Here is a 17,223-nt window from a genome sequence, read left to right as displayed (position 1 = left end):
TAGATCGCAGTGGGCAGCCGCCCCTCTCACAACACCAGAACTGAGAAGGGGCGAGGCGCGGCCCCCACCGGGGCCGCTGCGCCTCCTTCCCATCCTTTTTCTCTGCTCAGGCCAGGGACGCTTCCGGGACACGGGGCGACGGTGTCCCCGCTCCTCCTAATCCGCCTTCTTCACTTGACGTGCCACGGACGCCTTTCTGTGGTCCCAAGTACTCACTTTCGTCTTAACGGGTGTTGACTTTTCTGTCCCGCGACGGTAACATAGCGAATCTAATGTCTTAGTATTCCTGTTTTCCAACATTTGACTATGAAACAAAGCTGGAGTGAACATCGCTTAGGTAATTTCCTATAAATCCATGACTATTTTCTTAGGACATGTTCCCAGAGGTGAAATTGCTGGCACTAGTTATACACAAAAGAAGTTTTTGTTTTAAATGAGTGCTGTGACTGTTAATAAAATATCATTAGAGAAACAAGTGGATAAATTGAACGCTAAAATATACTGTTCGGTGGCTCGAAATACCTATACAATCTGTCTTTCGCAACAAAAATAAAACTTTTGAATCTAATGACAGTGATGACCTAGAACGTTAGATCATACAGCCAGGAAGGTTATGCTAAAATAGCCACAATGGAAGTTTGAAGAAGCAATATTCAACTGTTTATGAAAATCTCTAAGTTATCACACTATATATATTCCACACTTACGAGTCAGCAAACAGATGCTCAAAAGTTTTGTTCAGAAACTGCCAACTACAAAGAATGTCAGAAAAATGGAAATTATTTTCAAAGAGCCAAAAGTTTCAGTATTTTGTCAAATGAAAAAGATAAGCCATCTACTGATGTGTTTGTAAATTCCCCAGCTTGATCAGCCTCATACCCTCTGAGAAAAGAGGATGGAGCCTCTCCTGCAGGGCACCAAGGAGGTAACTGGTTGTGGATTCACTTACTCAAACATCTATTGAGCGATAGGACCTAAAACGCTCTGTAAACCGTAGGGGGGGTGGTTCAGATCCCCCCTGTGCACTGCTTCTCCTCCACACCATGGACAGAGCTGGGCAACTGGCACATGGAAGCATGAGGAGCACAAAGCATGGTCTTCCATGAAATAATCCCGAAGAGAGGCACCAAGAACCACAGGGATAACTTGCTTCCAGCATCGAAAGAACCCGTCAACGGGGAAGCTGCAGTTCAAGGAGATCTGAAAGGATAAATCGAGGACAGCACACAAAAGAAACAATGGTTAAGTGTGGACAGAAGCCTGGAATCATTCTGCTCATGGCCAAGTCAGGAAAGAGGAAACCAAGCAGTGACGGGATCTGACAACAGAGCCTCAAAACCCATGGGAGGAGCCATGGGGACGAAGGAAGAGAAAGAGACATAAGGTCAGATCTGGGACACCCGTTGTGCCAGGCTGGGTCCCCCCATTGTGCTTTCAGGCACCGTCACAGATAGCTAGATAGATGGGGAGGCAAGGATGCATGAGACCAGCATCCTCCTTCAAAAGCTGTCATTCTGAAAGGGAAGTAAAGGGTTAATCACAGTGCAATGTGAGGTTTACTATAATAGTAGATGCACAGGGAGAGTTACCTAGCCGATGTCACAGGGTCAGGAAAGTTACCACAATGGCTTCTAAGCTCTTACGTGGAGACTGAGTACCACTCCCCAAAGTGTGGGGGGAGGACAGAGACAGGAAGTGGCCTTGGGGTTGGAGACCATACCCACGATGACCCCATTCACCTGGGGTCACATTTGGACAACACAGTCCCTCATCTTTGACTAAGACATGTTCACTGGGCATGTCTATGCAGGTATGAAGATACGGAAGAGCTAAGAAACCTGAGATGTCCACAGGATATTCAACCCACAAACACTAAACTACAGCAGGTTAGGGCATGAGGCAAAGTCAGGCAGACACGGCTCCTGAACCCACACCTCTCCTCTGGTCATGGAGACAACATGGAAATACTGGAGGAGGTCACTGTGGCCTCCTGTAGGTCAGGTCTGTACATTCTGCTTTCCACGTCTTTCACGGTCTACTGAAAGATGCACTCATGAAAACACTTCTGTATCTGTACAACTCTTACATCTGGCACAACCTCAAACCCTCGCTGTAAAGTCTACCAGGAGAACATCGTGATTTAGCGCTAAGGACGATACTTTCTTCACTGAAAAACAAATATGCCGAGTCCAGCCCATAAGGTGATCATGTGAGGTCCTGTATTTTCTGGTTTTCGTTGACTTGGTAAAAAGGAAACTCAGTCAAATTGTATGCCCAAAGAATCATGTGAACCTTCGTAGTTGCCACGCTTGTTTGCTCTCATTGTCTATCAGTATTTTGGCCTTGTCTTTTGTGGTTAACTCAGGTGAAAACGTTTTGGAAATAAGCAGCAAAATAGGTACACAAGTAAGAGTAGAAATAATAAATACCTAGGTTATGGGAACTCCGAGAGTCGCTTGATTGCACCCAACAGAGGATGGTGCACACCGGGCTCCACTGTGACTTCATGACGCAAACAGTCAACACTCGCCGAGCGCTTACGGCACACCGTTCTACGTGCTCTACGGCCATCAATTCCTTCAAACGTCAGGACAGTCCCACAGAGTCACTTGCATCTGTCCCTCTCTTAGGGACAAAGGACTGCCATAGACTGAAGTCAAATCAACTGGCCCTGGGCTGCCCAGCAGGTGAGACTCCAGAGCCCGCACTCTTCACCACCATGTACACTGCCCACGTGGACGCTGTCGGTCGGTGCCGAGCGAAATCAGTAGGACCCACGTTCCTTAAGCACGAGAGGATGAGCTTATTTGCCCGGCTTATGTTCTCTACGGACCCCAAAGGGATCATTGCAGCACGGCTGTTTTTGTGCAGAGTATGTACATCATCGTAAAGATTATGACCAATTACATTTACAAAGTTACTTTTTAAAATATTTGCTGCAATTTTATGGATGGGATGACTGAAAAGGCTTACTCCTCTTTGGCAAAGATTTTCTTTCTTTTTTTTTTTTTTTCCGTGGATACACATGAAAGGGTCTATCAGACAAAAATATCACCTCAAGATGGACCAATCTTACACCACAAGGAAAGCTTTAACGTAGACATTTTGGAGAAACTAAAAAATCCTCACATCTCATCTTGTAGTCAGGGACAGAAAACCCAATTCAAACTGGGGTAGATTTCCTGGTTTATATAACCGAATATCAAGCAGTAATGACGCCTCATGCACAATACGCTCTTGAGACCAAGTGGTCTCCACCCACAGCCAGAGCCCTGCTGTCCCTCACAGACTGGTATTCCCTGCAAGGTGGCTTCCTTTTCAGAGAGGCCACCCCTCCAGGTTGTGAGTTTATGGCAAGGACTCCAGGGCCCACATCTTTTTAGCTTGGCTTCCTAAAGTTTCCCACTCCTCACAATGCATATGCCACTTCTGGGCTCAAAGGAAAGGTCAAGTTCCACAGGGATGCTCTTACTCCTGAGGCAGGGCCGGGGCTGTGACTTCCTTTAGGCCACGGGGAGCCCGCCTCTAAACAGAGGGCAGACCACCCCAGCCAAGCCCTCAAAGTGGGCACAGGGGACCCTCCAAAGGAAATAGATGGCCTCACGGAAGGGTGAATTCACACCGCATGGCAAGTACAACAGAGGCTGGTCTAGAGAGTTTATCTCCTTCAAGATGCATCCAGAAAGACAGAGAGCTCAAAGTCCAATGTGACGGTTTAGATATCCGCTGGCAAACACTCGCGGGGAGACACGTTCTCTGAAGCACTTGGTGGGAATTGTCAGAACAGCCAGAGAAACGGGCAGGCACCGCTCCAGGCCTGAAAGTCAGGAGACGCCAAGGGGCCCACGGGAGGCTCACCGCCAGCACCTTTTTCGGAAGCCGGTGAAGCCAGCACACGCGGGACTGGCGCTCACAGAGAAGAACAGGGTTTCACTCACCATGTCCACTTGCCTAGCCAAGGAGACGGATGCTGACAACATCTGTGACCTGGCCCAGCCGGGACGCCCAGGGAGGGAGAGGGGGCTGGAAACGTCAGGGCTCTTCCACGGGCAGATGCAGGAGGCAAGCGGGAGGCAGTACACCCTGCAACCCCACCCTCTTCACCCAGAGCACACGGGCCGGCTCCCTACACACGACTGTTCTGGTCACGAGTGAACACGGAGCACCGGGCCCATTCGCTGTTGTCACAAGCACCCGCCGAACGAGCACACACACGTGAGAAGCTGGTGTTCAGCTAGGACCACGGTGAGAGGACACAACACACCCATAAAACCGTGGTGGACGAAGAAGGACTTTTAAGTTCCCCAAGTGTTTGGCCCACTAGCTTCCTGTATGGGAGCCTATAGTTCTCTTTTTTTTTTTTTTTTTTCAACGTTTTTTATTTATTTTTGGGACAGAGAGAGACAGAGCATGAACGGGGGAGGGGCAGAGAGAGAGGGAGACACAGAATCGGAAACAGGCTCCAGGCTCCGAGCCATCAGCCCAGAGCCTGACGCGGGGCTCGAACTCACGGACCGCGAGATCGTGACCTGGCTGAAGTCGGACGCTTAACCGACTGCGCCACCCAGGCGCCCCATGGACTTTTAAGTTCCCGAAGTGTTTGGCCCACTAGCTTCCTGTATGGGAGCCTATAGTTCTCTTATAACCAACATACTGGCAATGCTCTAAAGAGACTCCCATCTGTCCAAAACGATGAATCACAGTTCTTTTTATTGTATCCACCGAATGACCCTGGCATATCCATTCCAAGGGCCAATAAATAATACTTTAAATTATTTTGCCTTCAAAATCTATACTCCAAGTATTCATCACTGAGCTTCTTCAGTAATCATGAAGTCTTCCTCACGTAGGCACGAGATGTAAGATAATCTGCTAAAAACAGACATAAGAAAACCTCTGATGATATTAATCATATGAGAACACTTTTGTTTCAGAACTGGTGTGGTTCTGGACATCTGGGATCCAACGGGACCCAAATGCTGCAAAGCATGTTTTTGCTCTTAATATTTAATTTGTAATTTCCCCCAATTTCACAAACAAAGTAGACAAAAATAAGAGAAGCAAGAGAGTGCCATAGAAGGACATATTTCTGTCCCTGGGGAGATATAATGCAAAGTGTCCCGAATGCTATAAAAATAAACGCTTTTTAATTCACCTAAATCATCAGGACATCAGCCATGCCAAACCAGTGGTGAATGAAGACATGTTTCCTTCTGTCTCGGGCACAACTACTTTGGACAACTCTAGCGTAAGTACCAAGTTTCTTGGAAGGAAAGGGAATACATGATTAACAGAATGAAAAGTTGGCTTAGACAGCTTTTCTGAGCAAACATCTCTGTGGTGAGAAAACACTCATTTGAATCCATGGTCACCTTGGATTACCATTTGGGGCAGTATCTGGCTCGCTCAGCGTACCCTGTAACTGACAGTGATCCTGCAGATGTGACATCACTAGAGGAAGTCACTCAAGGCTTACTGACTTCTTCACCAGGAACAGAGGGTTTCAGGAGGAGAGTTCATGAAGGGGCAGAGAGGCTCACAGACACAGAGTGGGCCTCCCCTGACAGGTGATTGGTGACAGTAAACCACGCTTTACAGACCTTCTCAAGCTGGACAAGACATCCGCAGTGCTCTAGAAACAGGCAGTGTGCTTTAGGACAGGACTTCCTCCCCTACCTTCGTTCATTAGGTCCGTACTTTGCCCAGATGTGCCCGAGCAGACCGTATTCCCCAGTGCTGGCTAGTCGTGTTCCCTGATGTGAGGCATAAAATATTCCAATTTGTTCTCCTCCAAGCAATGAAAAAGTCACATCATCTAAAAGGACGTGGTACACGCTCCACAATTACTGCTGGAGCCAAGTCTGTGAGTCACCCAGTGCCTGCACAAGACAATTTGGCTACTGGAAAACCCTGATTAATGGCATTTTTTGAACACAAGAATAACAACATGACCTGCCAACAATCACCAGTTTTTCATCAATTCACCATTTTCTGCCTCAGTTATTACCTATTGCCTTACCCTGAGACTATTTAGGAAGCAAGATGAAAATGGCATTGTAAGGCATATGAGCCTCACATGTAAATGTGGCTCCTTCCAAAGTGGGGAGAGGGGGTGTGTGTGACGTCAGCCTTGTGACTGGAGGAAGAGAGTCCCCGCTGGAGGAGGTGCATGGACTCCCCTAGGCTGTGCTGGGAGCCTAGGGATTCTCTAGTCACTAATACAACTAATTTAATTCACCATCTGCAAATAAGTACCAGGTCCCCGAGCTCCAACCACATGCCATGCTCCCCAAGGACACACTGCCAGCAAAAAACCAAGACCCCAGGGATGAGGCCCCCAGAAAAGTCCTTGTCTGAAGTCCTCTGAGCTCCCCTGCCTTGGCTTCCAAGGGGACAAAGCACTGACTTTACATTCCGAGCTCCAAAACCACACCAGCCCTCGCCCGCAGCCTTAACACCACCAACGAAGAATTCATTCGCTACCCATCGCTTGATTTGTAATCAATACAAGACAGCCCAGGCTGAGAAGTCACGAATTCCTGATTCCAAGCCCCGGCCAGGATCGCCATTCGTTAGGCAGAAGAGACCACAGGCGGCTGGAATCACAGCAGCTGACAAGTGTGGAAGAGCGGCTGCTTGGAGTTTCCCATGCAGATCTCCAGCCACCCACAGGCTCTCTCCCCTCTCCACCTGCGCCCCCTCCCATCTCCACGCGCGCCCTCTCCACCTGCAAGCCCCTCCCCTCTCCACCTGTGCCCTCGCCCCTCTCCACCCACAGACCTCTGCTCTCGCCACCTGCAGACATCTCCTGCCTCCACTTGGGCCCTATTCTCTCTCCGCCTGCACCCTCTCCCCTTTGCACGTGGCCCTCTCCATCTACAGACCTCCTTGACCTCTGAGACACTCTGCCCGGTGGCCCCCTCCCGACCTCTCCTAACTCTTTCTCCTAACCTTCCCCCCGCCCCCGGCCCCCCGTCCAGCTGGCTCCAAGCCTCTGGGCGCAGCACGCGCAAGAAGGGCTGCCAGGTGGGCTGGGGCACCCTCCCCAGCCCGGCCCCACCTGCCCGCGCACGCAGAGCCCGTGCCTGCCGCCCCCACCCCTGGCAGCGCAGGATGCAATAATTACATCCTCATTATTTCTCTGCGATCGTTAGCGAGCGAGCCGAGAACAGCAACAGCCGCTGCCGGGGGAGGCTTGGTTACAAAACCCTGCGCCGGGAGCTCCGCGCTTAGCAACCGCCCCGAAAAAAGCCCGGTGCTCGCGCTCCCACTTGAAGAGCGGGGCGGCGGCCACCCCCTCCCCGCTCTGCAGCCGCTGCGACCCGGCAGAAGTGGCCCCTCCGCCCAGCCCGGCCCGCGCCCCATGCAGGCGCAGCCCAGGCTCCCGGCCTCCCCCACCCCCCCCTCCGACCCTCCCTAATCCTGACCAGCGACCCCCTGCGCCCCGGTGCCCTGGCCGCTGCCCCGCGGGAGCCGGACGCCGCCCCCTCCTCGGGCTCCCGCAGCTTGCCGGCCGAGCGCAGCCCGTCCCGCCTCCGCGGTGCCCGCACCGCACCCACACCCCGAGAGCCCAGGGTCCAGGGACCCCCGGCCACCGCCGGCGACGCGCCCAGCCCGAGCGAGGGACGAGGCCGCCCGCGCAGCTCGGGACCCCGTGCCCAGGCTGCCCTGGGGTCCCTGCCCGCGCCCCACGCAGAGCCCAGACCCGCCGGTTCGCACCTTCCTCAGCGCAGACATCCTCGGGCGCTCAGAGTTCAGTAGGTCCGGGGCGACATGGCGCGTGGCCCGTCCGTCCGCCCGTCCGTCCGTGGGGCCGCTGCCGCCGCCGCCGCCGCGCGCTCCGACCGCGCTCGAGCCCGGCGCACGGTCGGAGCTCACCGCCGGCGCCTGCGCACTGGGCGCCCGGGGAGGCCGGGCGCGCTGGGGGGCGGCCGGCGCGCGGCGGCATCTGGGGAGGGGCCAGGCCCGCGCCCGGGGGAGCCCAGGCCCGCGCGCCGCGCCCCCGGCCGCCCCGCCCCGCCCCGCCCGCCGGCGCGCAGGCCACGCCCCGGACGCCACCTGTTGCGCCGGGCGCCCGCGAGGGCTGCGGACGCGAGGAGCTCGGCCGGCGGTCCCGCGGTTCCGGCGCCGCCCGCGGGAGAGTGCCCGAGCGCCGCGAAGTTAGCGCGCGGATCCCACACGTGCCTCGGCCCCCGGCGAGCAGCACCACGCGCTCCGGGTCCCGAGGAGGAACGCGCGCCCAGGTGAAGTCGGCTCCGGACCCAGAAGCTCCTTAGCCTGGGAGGACTCGGGAGAACACGCGTGCTCCAGCTGCTGGCCAGGGTGTGCCGCCGTTGTGTCCGTCCTGCGGCTGGGGGTGCCCCGAAGCCGAGCCTCCTCCTCCCTCCGTGGGCGCACTGTCCTGTGCAGTAACTGTGCGTGGTGTCCGCAGGGAAGACGGGGTGCACCATGGCGGCCCCAGGAACAGCCTTCTCTGTAGTAGGAAACCTGGGCGCAGAGCGGCGAGCATCATCCGTGGGGTCTGGCCGCCTCCGTGCGTTTGCTCTCAGCAACACCGAGAAGACAGCGGCCAAGGGAGGAGGAAGGATTAATTCAGCACAAGTTGCATCGACAACCTGAGCGATCTGGACAACTGAGCGACATTGGCCGTATTTCGATAAACCTTCATTAAATACGTGGGAATGCCTTTCCAAGACCAGATGGCCGGCAGTCAAGGAGGGTCATCCGCCAGAGACCTCCCTGCTCCGCTGGGAACCGGAAGCCAAGTGTTCTTGCTCCCCTTTGCGCCCTTGCGGTAACGTGCCTGGAGCAGGTCAGGGGGGCCCCTTGTAACACTTCTGAAAGAACGCACCCCTCCACATCTCCCCCTGGGTTGTCGGCAAGTCTGAGCTGCCAGAACAGTGAGGCCGGCAAGATGAAGGTTCATAGGAAAATGGACAGGGACCAGAAAAGGAAGCAGGTGATCAAAAATGTTTGGAGAGGGATGAACCAGCCTTTTCCAGAAATTCCAGGACCTTTAAACAAAAGCCCTGTCTCCATAAGAGTTCTTCTTCATAGAACTGATCACTCCTGTTAATCCGTTGCATTTTATTTGACAGCAAAGTTCCAAGTGCCAAGGGTTGTGGATACAAGATGAATCAGAGAAACCTGTTCACAGTCGCATTTCTCTGCAGTGTTTCTAGCATCTTCCGATTTGTCTCTGCAGTCAAAACCCGTGAATCATGTGTGCCAATCTCTACCAGAAGTCTAGATTCTACATCAATTTTTTAACAAAAAATTTCCTTCCCTCCTCTCCATATTTGTCCCCAACCGTTCCTCTTTTCGAGATTCATGTATTCATTCATTCATGCTACAGCAACGACAAAAATAACGACAATGTGCTGAGTGTCTGTCATGTCTCCGTACGTGAGCCAAACACAGAAACAGCCACTGGTCCTTGGAGTTTGCGGTCCAGGGAGGGCGTCAGTTTTTAAAATTGTAATTTTTTTTTAATTTTTTTTCAACGTTTTTTTATTTATTTTTGGGACAGAGAGAGACAGAGCATGAACAGGGGAGGGGCAGAGAGAGAGGGAGACACAGAATCGGAAACAGGCTCCAGGCTCTGAGCCATCAGCCCAGAGCCCGACGCGGGGCTCGAACTCACGGACCGCGAGATCGTGACCTGGCTGAAGTCGGACGCTTAACCGACTACGCCACCCAGGCGCCCCTAAAATTGTAATTTGTAATGATATTGCTGTTCAACTGCTTCTCAGAAGGACAGATGTGGGGTGTTGGTGGAGAAGGTAAAAAGGGCAGCTCCTACAGCGTGGGGTGTCAGGGAAGAACTCTTTGAGGAGGCCACAGTCGGGTTCAAGTGTTAGTTTGCCCCAGGTTCACCCGCAAGCAGGTCCTGAGACATGGATCCGGGTGCAGGTAGTTTATTTGGGAGGTTGGTCCAGGAAGCTGGAAGAGAGCACGTCAGGGAGGAAGGGAAAGTGTACAGGATACGATATCTAGCCGGCCATCCCTGTAGACGTCTGGGGCTCAGTCTGGCTGGGGTCCCTGGGGGAGCTCTCTGGAGTGCACCTCAGAACTGCTCGACCGTGGCTTGGAGGGCTGGACATGTGCTCATCTGCTTTCCATCCCCCAGACTCAGAACTGCTCGACCATGGCTTGGAGGGCTGGACCTGTGTTCATCTGATTTCCATCCCCCAGACTCAGAACTGCTTGACCATGGCTTGGAGGGCTGGACATGTGCTCATCTGCTTTCCATCCCCCAGTCCTACAGTTCCATCCCCACTGGCCTAGTGCGGGTTCCTCTGGCCGAGCAACTCCTATACCTTCTAGAAAGACCGAGCAGTGGGTTTGGGCTGCCAGCAGGTGAGTGCTGGGGACTGTGCAGCAGAACCACAATCCAGAGGACTGCTTGTGCCAGAGCCTGGGACCAGAGCAGGGAAGGGGCTCTAGGAAGGAGGAAGAGCAGGGAGGTGGAGGGAAGGGCAGGTGGGTCGGTGCTCTGACCGGTCAGAGTGAGGGGGACAAAGCGAGCAGAGAAAGAGTGGTGTGAAAGTGGGAGGAGAATGAGTCTGGGGTTTAGAAAACCTCTTAAGGTCTCTGAATTTTATCCTGTATCCCTGCTCACATTTGAGCGGGGAAAGATACTCTCCACCGACAGTCATGACATTTGTGGATGAAGCAGTTTTATCTCTGCCTTCCCAATCTGCACACCTTTTATTTCCTTTTCTTCCTGCATGAGCCAGGAGTCCGTCCCGTGCCACGTGAGAAAGAATGTTGGGAGGGACACCTTTAACCATAGGGTTAACATGACCTTAGCCGCAGGGTTTCCATGGATGCTCTTTATGAAGTTGAAGAAGTCCCCCTTAGTTGCTTGTCTGATGAGAGTTTATATCATGAACGAATATTGGATTTTGTCAAATGTCCTTTCTGCATCTATTGATATGACCATGCAATTTCGTACTTTAGTTTGCAAAAGTGATGGATTACCTTCACTGGTTTTGAGTGGCAGTGAGGGTTTTAAAGACATTTTGGCTGCAATGAGAAGAGACGGACGGAGGTGAGAGTGAGGAAGAACGCGTGGAATTGGGGAGCTCGGTCTAAATACCCGGGGAGATTCCAGTGAGAGATGGTGGAGACATGAAGGCAGGGAAGGCCAGAAATGCTGCAGGGAGAACATCTTTGGCTGGTTTTCCCGGGCACATTATAGGGGGGAGAAAGAGAGGAGAAGAGGCTCAGTGATGATCCCACGCTGGGCTCTGCACGGGGGCCGATGGCACTTCAGGGAGATCACCGAGTGGTCAGCCTGCATGGGCATGGGTGACCTGGGGTCCTGTGACATAGGAACAGGTGCAGCGAGGGTGGTGGCAGAAGACACGCTGCATGTGGCAAAGTGGAGGCTGACGTCGTCATCAATTCTTTCAAGTCTGGGTGTGAAAGACATTATCACCTTAGCACAGGAGGAAACTCTGGTTTCTGGGGAGATTTTGTCGTAAAGCCACCATGTCCAGAGTGGGCTTGAACTCCGGTGGGGATGTTGCCAAAGAGAAGGAAAAGTTCAGGATGCAGCCTCCTTGAGGACATGATTCCCGCACACATCCCCTCCTCCTGCACCAACATGTTTTACTTTATTTCTTGGAGCAGTTTCGGGTTTACAGCAAAATTGAGGGGAAGGTGCAGAGACTTCATACGTACTGCCTGCCCCCCCCCACAGCCCCCCACTGTCCACACCCCCACCAGATGGTGCCTCTGTCAAAACAATGAGCCCACACTGACCATCGTCACCCAGAGTCATAGTGAGCCCCATCAGGGTTCACTCCTGGTACTGGACACTGTGTGGGTTTGGACAAGACTCACCATCTCCTGAACTCGAAAGTCCCGTTCAGCTGTTTAACTGATGCCTACATTTCTGTGTCTCGTGAGCGTCGAACCTCATGTGTCCCACCCCACAGGCCCCACCCAAGGGTGCTCCTCTTGGATGTTTCCCATCTCCTCAGTGCGGCTGCAGCCTTCCAGTTTCCCGAACAAAATTGTGTAGATGTGTCACTCTCCTCTTCAGAGCCCACACTGGTCAACACAAAAATCTCTTGTTCTGTCGTCGAATAGATCAGAAATCCGAGGACTTCTTCCTGCGAGCCCGGATGCTGCCGCCCTGACTCTGGCCACCAAGGTCCCTCTAACTGCAATGGCTGACACTGGTCTCCCTGCTTCCTCAAGGCCCCTCTGTGAGATGTATGTCAGATATCACACCTCTGCTCTCCCGGGCTGATGGTTTTCCTCCCTCGCTGGAGAACGCAAAGTAGTATGATCCCCTCTGGGTCTTGTCCCAACACTGAGGCCTTTTTCCTGACAGATGACATCAGTCCTTCTGCCCCCTCAAGAGTCTCAAGGGACATTGCTGCCCTTCTGCTGAGTGATCTTTGCCCAGCTACCACCGAGTCCTGCTCCCAGCCTGACTCACACGACCTTCCTGACCATCCGCTCCCCCACACTCGTGTCCGTGTGACATATGCTGTGTGTCTCACTTCATCCTCTCCTGTCTGCTGTCATCAGGCCATTCACGACATGTTCTCAGCATCTTGAACAGTGTCCTGCATTGACAGACTCTGGAGAATATATTTTCCAAAGAGGTAAATTCAAGAAGAGGAGAACACAATAAATCCAGGCTGCAGAGAGGGTGCAGTGGGGTTGGACAGGGTGCCCAGGGAAGAAACCCACCTGGGGGAAGTGGACCGGCAGGGAAGAGGACAGCAGAGGGCAGGGGTCTTCCCCACAGCAGTCTGCAGGCTCTCTTCCTCCCCTTGGCCTTCACACCCCTAGTGCTGGAGTACCTGTGGACACCTGGGTGCACGGTGGGCGCTAAGTGGACCCCTGCACTGCTCCCACCCCTACAGCACTGGCACCCCTGATTTGGGGCCACAGAACCCCAGGTGACACCTTAAGTGGTCACACAGCCACAGGACCAAGGGGCCCCTCCCACTGAGTCTCCTCTCCCCTTGATCCCCTCCTGCTGACCCTTCCCGCTATCTTCCTATGACCACGTCCCTATGAACTCCTTCCCATGACCCCCTTTCCGTAGCCCCTTCCCCCTGAACCCCTACTCATAATACCTCCTTAAACTTAGTGTTGTATTTCAATTATATTTTAATAAAACTGGGAAAAAATAAAAAAAATTCCCTTTTTTCATTTGAATACTGATAAACGGTAATAAGGAGAGGATATAGTTTAATAGGCTTTATATGAGACTGGAGTTCCCTGCATCTTTTGACTTTCTTCTAAGGCACCAAAACCGGGAAGCCGGCTCACCCAGTAATCAGTCACTTCCCTCTGAGCATGCTCCAAGCACTAGCGCCCTTGGTCACGCCCACGGCACCCGCAAAAACCAATCCACAGCCGGGACTCCGCTGATTGGCATCCAGCGGGAAAGACCCTGGATCCCGATTGGGCACGCCGATTGTTGTGGGTGGGCATAGAGGGTCGGAATCCGGAAGCGTCGCAGCGCTACTTTGGCCCTGAAGCTGTTGGCGCGGGGATAGAGCTGGGGTCGCAGCATCGCCATGGCAGCGCTGAGACGGCACGGTATGTTGGGTAGGGGTCTGGAGGCGCGGGCGGGGGGCGCAGGTGGGTAGTGGGGAAGGGGACGCGGCCCTCCCAGTTCCTGCTCTCGGACCCAGACCCCGCACACCCGGCCCACCCACCGCCGAGAACCCAGAGCACGGGCCACCTCCTTCCGGGACCCCCAGCCCACTCTCCGCCCGGGCTCCATAGCCCTCCCTGTCCACCTCTCTCCCGAACCCCCGGCCTACCCTCCGCCCGGACCCCAGAGCCCTGGCCACCGCCCTCCCGAACCTCAGAGCCCTGGCCACCTCCTTCCGAGACCCCCGGCCCACTCCCGGCTGTACCCCAGAGCCTTGTCCATTTCCTTCCTGGATTGGGACCACCCACCACACAGACCCTAGAGCCCTGTTCACCTCCCACCCAGACCTGGGACCCCAGCCTACCTCTAGCTCGATCCCTGGCCCACCTCCTACCTGGTCCCCAGACCCTGACAGGTGTTGGGGAGGGTGGGGGTGGAGAACGGGGATCACTGAGGGCCAGAAACATCACCAGGAGCCAGGAGGACCCCCCACCCCCACCCCCTTTGGGTCCCCGGTGTCTCTGGGATCCTCATCGCAGCCCTGGGTGTCCAGGGGCACTGGGCAGAGGCAAGGAGGCCTGTGGGACCCCAAAGGAGCGAGGAAGGAGCACATTTCCATGAGTGACTGTGGGATTGCAGGGTGGAGATGGGGCGGTAGGCACTTCCCAAAGCCGATGCAGGGACCTGTGGCTTATACTGAGCAGTCTGCTTGATAACTGGAATTCCTCCCTGGGAACAGGTCAGAAGCCTTTTTGAGCCTCATTTTCTTCACCTGTAAAATGGACATAATACTCTACCTTGTACCCAGCCTTTGTTAACTGATAATATTTTCAACCAGCACTCAAGGGGCGGAATACAAATGTATTGGTTAACATTTTGGAGTCTTAGAAACTGTATCTTCTCATTACCACTTAATCCTCAGCATTCAAATGACAAAAGGGAAGGTTTTGTTTATCCCCGGTTTTATTGACATATGATTGCCATTCAACCCCGTACCTGTTCCACGTGGGCAGCACAGTGATGTAACGTGCGTGGACGCTGCCAATGGTCCCCGTAAGTTAGCACCTCACGTAGTCTCCTTGTGACGAGAACTTGTAGGATTTCCTCTCTTAGCAACTTTCAGCTCTACCACAGAGCATTGTAAACTCTGGTCGCCGTGCCGTACGCGACTTTCTGGGAGTTACTAGTCCTACAAGACTAGAACTGGAAGATCGTACCTTCTGACCGGCTTCTCCCAATCCCAGTAACCACCTCCCCTTCTCTGGTAACCACCAGCCTGTTCTCTGTACCCGGGAGTCTAGGGTTTTTTTAGACGCAGCAGATAAGTGAGATCAAGTGGTATTTGTCATTGTTTGACTTATTTCGTTTAGGGCAAGGCTCTGAGGGTCAACCTATGTGGTTGCAAATGGCAAGATTCCCTTCTTTCTTAATGGCTGAATATGCCACTGCGCGTCTACACCACATCATCTTTATTCATCCATCCTGGAGGGACTCTTAGGCTGTTCCATGCCTTGGTCTTGTAAATAGCACTGAAATGAACGTGGGGATGCAGATATCTCTTGGAGCTCCAGATTTCATTTCCTCTGAGTAAATATTCGGAAGTGGAATTGCTGGATCATAGGGTAGTTCTGTTTTTAATATTTTGGGGAATCCGCCTTCTGTAGTGGCTGCACCAACTTACATTCCCGCCAACAGTGCACAGGGTTCCCTGTCCTCCGCGTCCTACTATTTGTTATTTTTTGCCTTTTTGATCACTGCTGTTCTAACAGGTCTCTCACTGGTTTGGATTAGCATTTGGTAAACAGTGGTATTGAGCATCTTTTCATGTGTTCTTTGACCGTCTTTATGTTTTCTATAGAAAAATTTCTATTCAGATCCTCTACCCGCTTTCTAATTAGGGGGTTCACACTTGTTGATTTTGGCTTTTGTTGCACGCGCATCAGGTGTCATTTCAAAAAAATCACCAGGACCGTCACTGAGACGTTCTTTCCCTGTGTTTTCCTCTAGAAGTTTTATGGCTTCAGGTAAAAGTGAAGGTTTTTGAGACATTTCCTATGTTGCTTGGACTGGTTCAGGCTGTGGTTATTTTTTTCTTCTTTTCTAAGTTTAGAATGGATGATTGTGGTTTTGCCCTTTGAAATGAAAAGTCAAGTGTCCATTATAGGTAATAAGTGCTTGCTTAAAGTAAGCAAAGGAAACTAATTTCTCAAAAAGGCAGAATATGGAGAGTACTAGAGTTCCCCTCTCTGTGGCTTCCTTTATGGGAAAACACCATGCTGGTGCCTCCCTACTGCACCGCATCCTGCTGAGTTTTGACTTCCCCGTAGTGAGCTCTAAAAACAGATCATCATAGGTTAAGATGACTTAATTTCTAACCAGTCAGATGTTAGGCTCCAAAAGAAACATTAAAACATCTTAACGAGTACTCAAAGCACTGTTTTTACACACACACACACACACACACACACACACACACACACACACACACCATAAGTAGGACTAGAGAATCTGCAGGTTAAATTGAGGTTCTTGGGAGCAGTCCCAACCCAGGTGGCCATTGTGGTTCTTCGTGATTGGCTGATAAGCCCTTAGGGTTTCTTCTCCCTCACACAGGAGTCCTTCCTCTTCTACTATGCGTCCACCCCTTCTCCTCATACCTTCTCACCCCGTGTGTGTTTGTGACCCTTCCAAGCCTCACATTGAATGCTCTCCCTCTGCAAGAAATCATGGTCCTCTCCTGTGCCTAGTCAATTGTAAAGGCCTTTCTCAGCTCACTGAAGAAACCTTTCATTGTTTTCCGCAGTCAGGAGTCTTCTCTGAAAAGACCTCCTTTTCCCATTGGATCGGTGATAAAATTGTCAAACAAAGTCAGGTTGTTTAAGACGTTGCGGTTGGAAGGGTGGATTAGTATGTATTAAATGTAAGTGGGAAACAAAATATTAGCTTTCTGAGTCTTTTTAACGAGATCACTGAAGAGCATGTCTCTGGGATAACACTCCCTCTTCCAGAAACACTTATGGGAGATTATAGTTGGAAAAACGTCTAAGCACTTGTAAATTGTGGAAGCATACGGTCTGGGGAACGTGTGGTGCATGGAGAAGGCCGGGGCCGGTGCAGACTTGCGCTGGCATCCCTGCTCTCTCGCCGTCCAGCTGCCCTTCAGAGACACTGCTTCCCACAGCGGCTGCATCAAGTCAACTTCACGCAGAACTCTTAACACTGGCTCGCACGGCAAATGCGTATTGAGTCTGCTGAGTGTGTGTGGCATCTCGTTCAGGCACTGGGGACACAGCAGGGAAGCAAGTGCTTTGCTTCTAGGGAGGTTCCAACCTGTTCCCTGGGCTAGGGTCATGGTTGCTGATGAGGCCACATCCCAGGAGAAAGGTACTCAGCTCTGGCACGTGCCACGGGCGGGCTGGCAGTCTGTCTGAAGCGGTGGTCCTAGGGTTTTTCCCTGAAAGGTTGCTCCCACTGGGCTGTGTATCCCCCTGATGCCCTAATTTCCCCTCAGACAGCGTGTCGCAGAACTCTGCGGCATTCATGGGGACAATGCTTTGCCTTTGCAACGATACTACTTGAGTAATTTTTTTTTA

The 17,223-nt window shown here is 52.7% G+C and overlaps 1 protein-coding gene across 2 annotated transcripts in view; it reads left to right on the top strand.

The window, feature by feature from the left end:
* The first annotated feature begins 13,462 nt into the window (after window positions 1-13,462).
* ERICH1 (glutamate rich 1) overlaps window positions 13,463-17,223 on the top strand; it is a 54,011-nt gene continuing 50,250 nt past the window's right edge. For both annotated transcript variants that reach the window (XM_042934141.1, XM_042934142.1), the window contains exon 1: window positions 13,463-13,572. In XM_042934141.1, coding sequence (XP_042790075.1) covers window positions 13,551-13,572 — 22 coding nt within the window. In that variant the 5' untranslated portion in view covers window positions 13,463-13,550. The remainder of the gene's footprint in view (window positions 13,573-17,223) is intronic.

The sequence above is a fragment of the Panthera leo genome, chromosome B1, assembly GCF_018350215.1.
Source record: "Panthera leo isolate Ple1 chromosome B1, P.leo_Ple1_pat1.1, whole genome shotgun sequence".
In the NCBI taxonomy this organism is placed as follows: domain Eukaryota; kingdom Metazoa; phylum Chordata; class Mammalia; order Carnivora; family Felidae; genus Panthera; species Panthera leo.
Note: the sequence above shows the minus strand (reverse complement) of the source record. Positions and strands in the feature narration are given on the sequence as shown.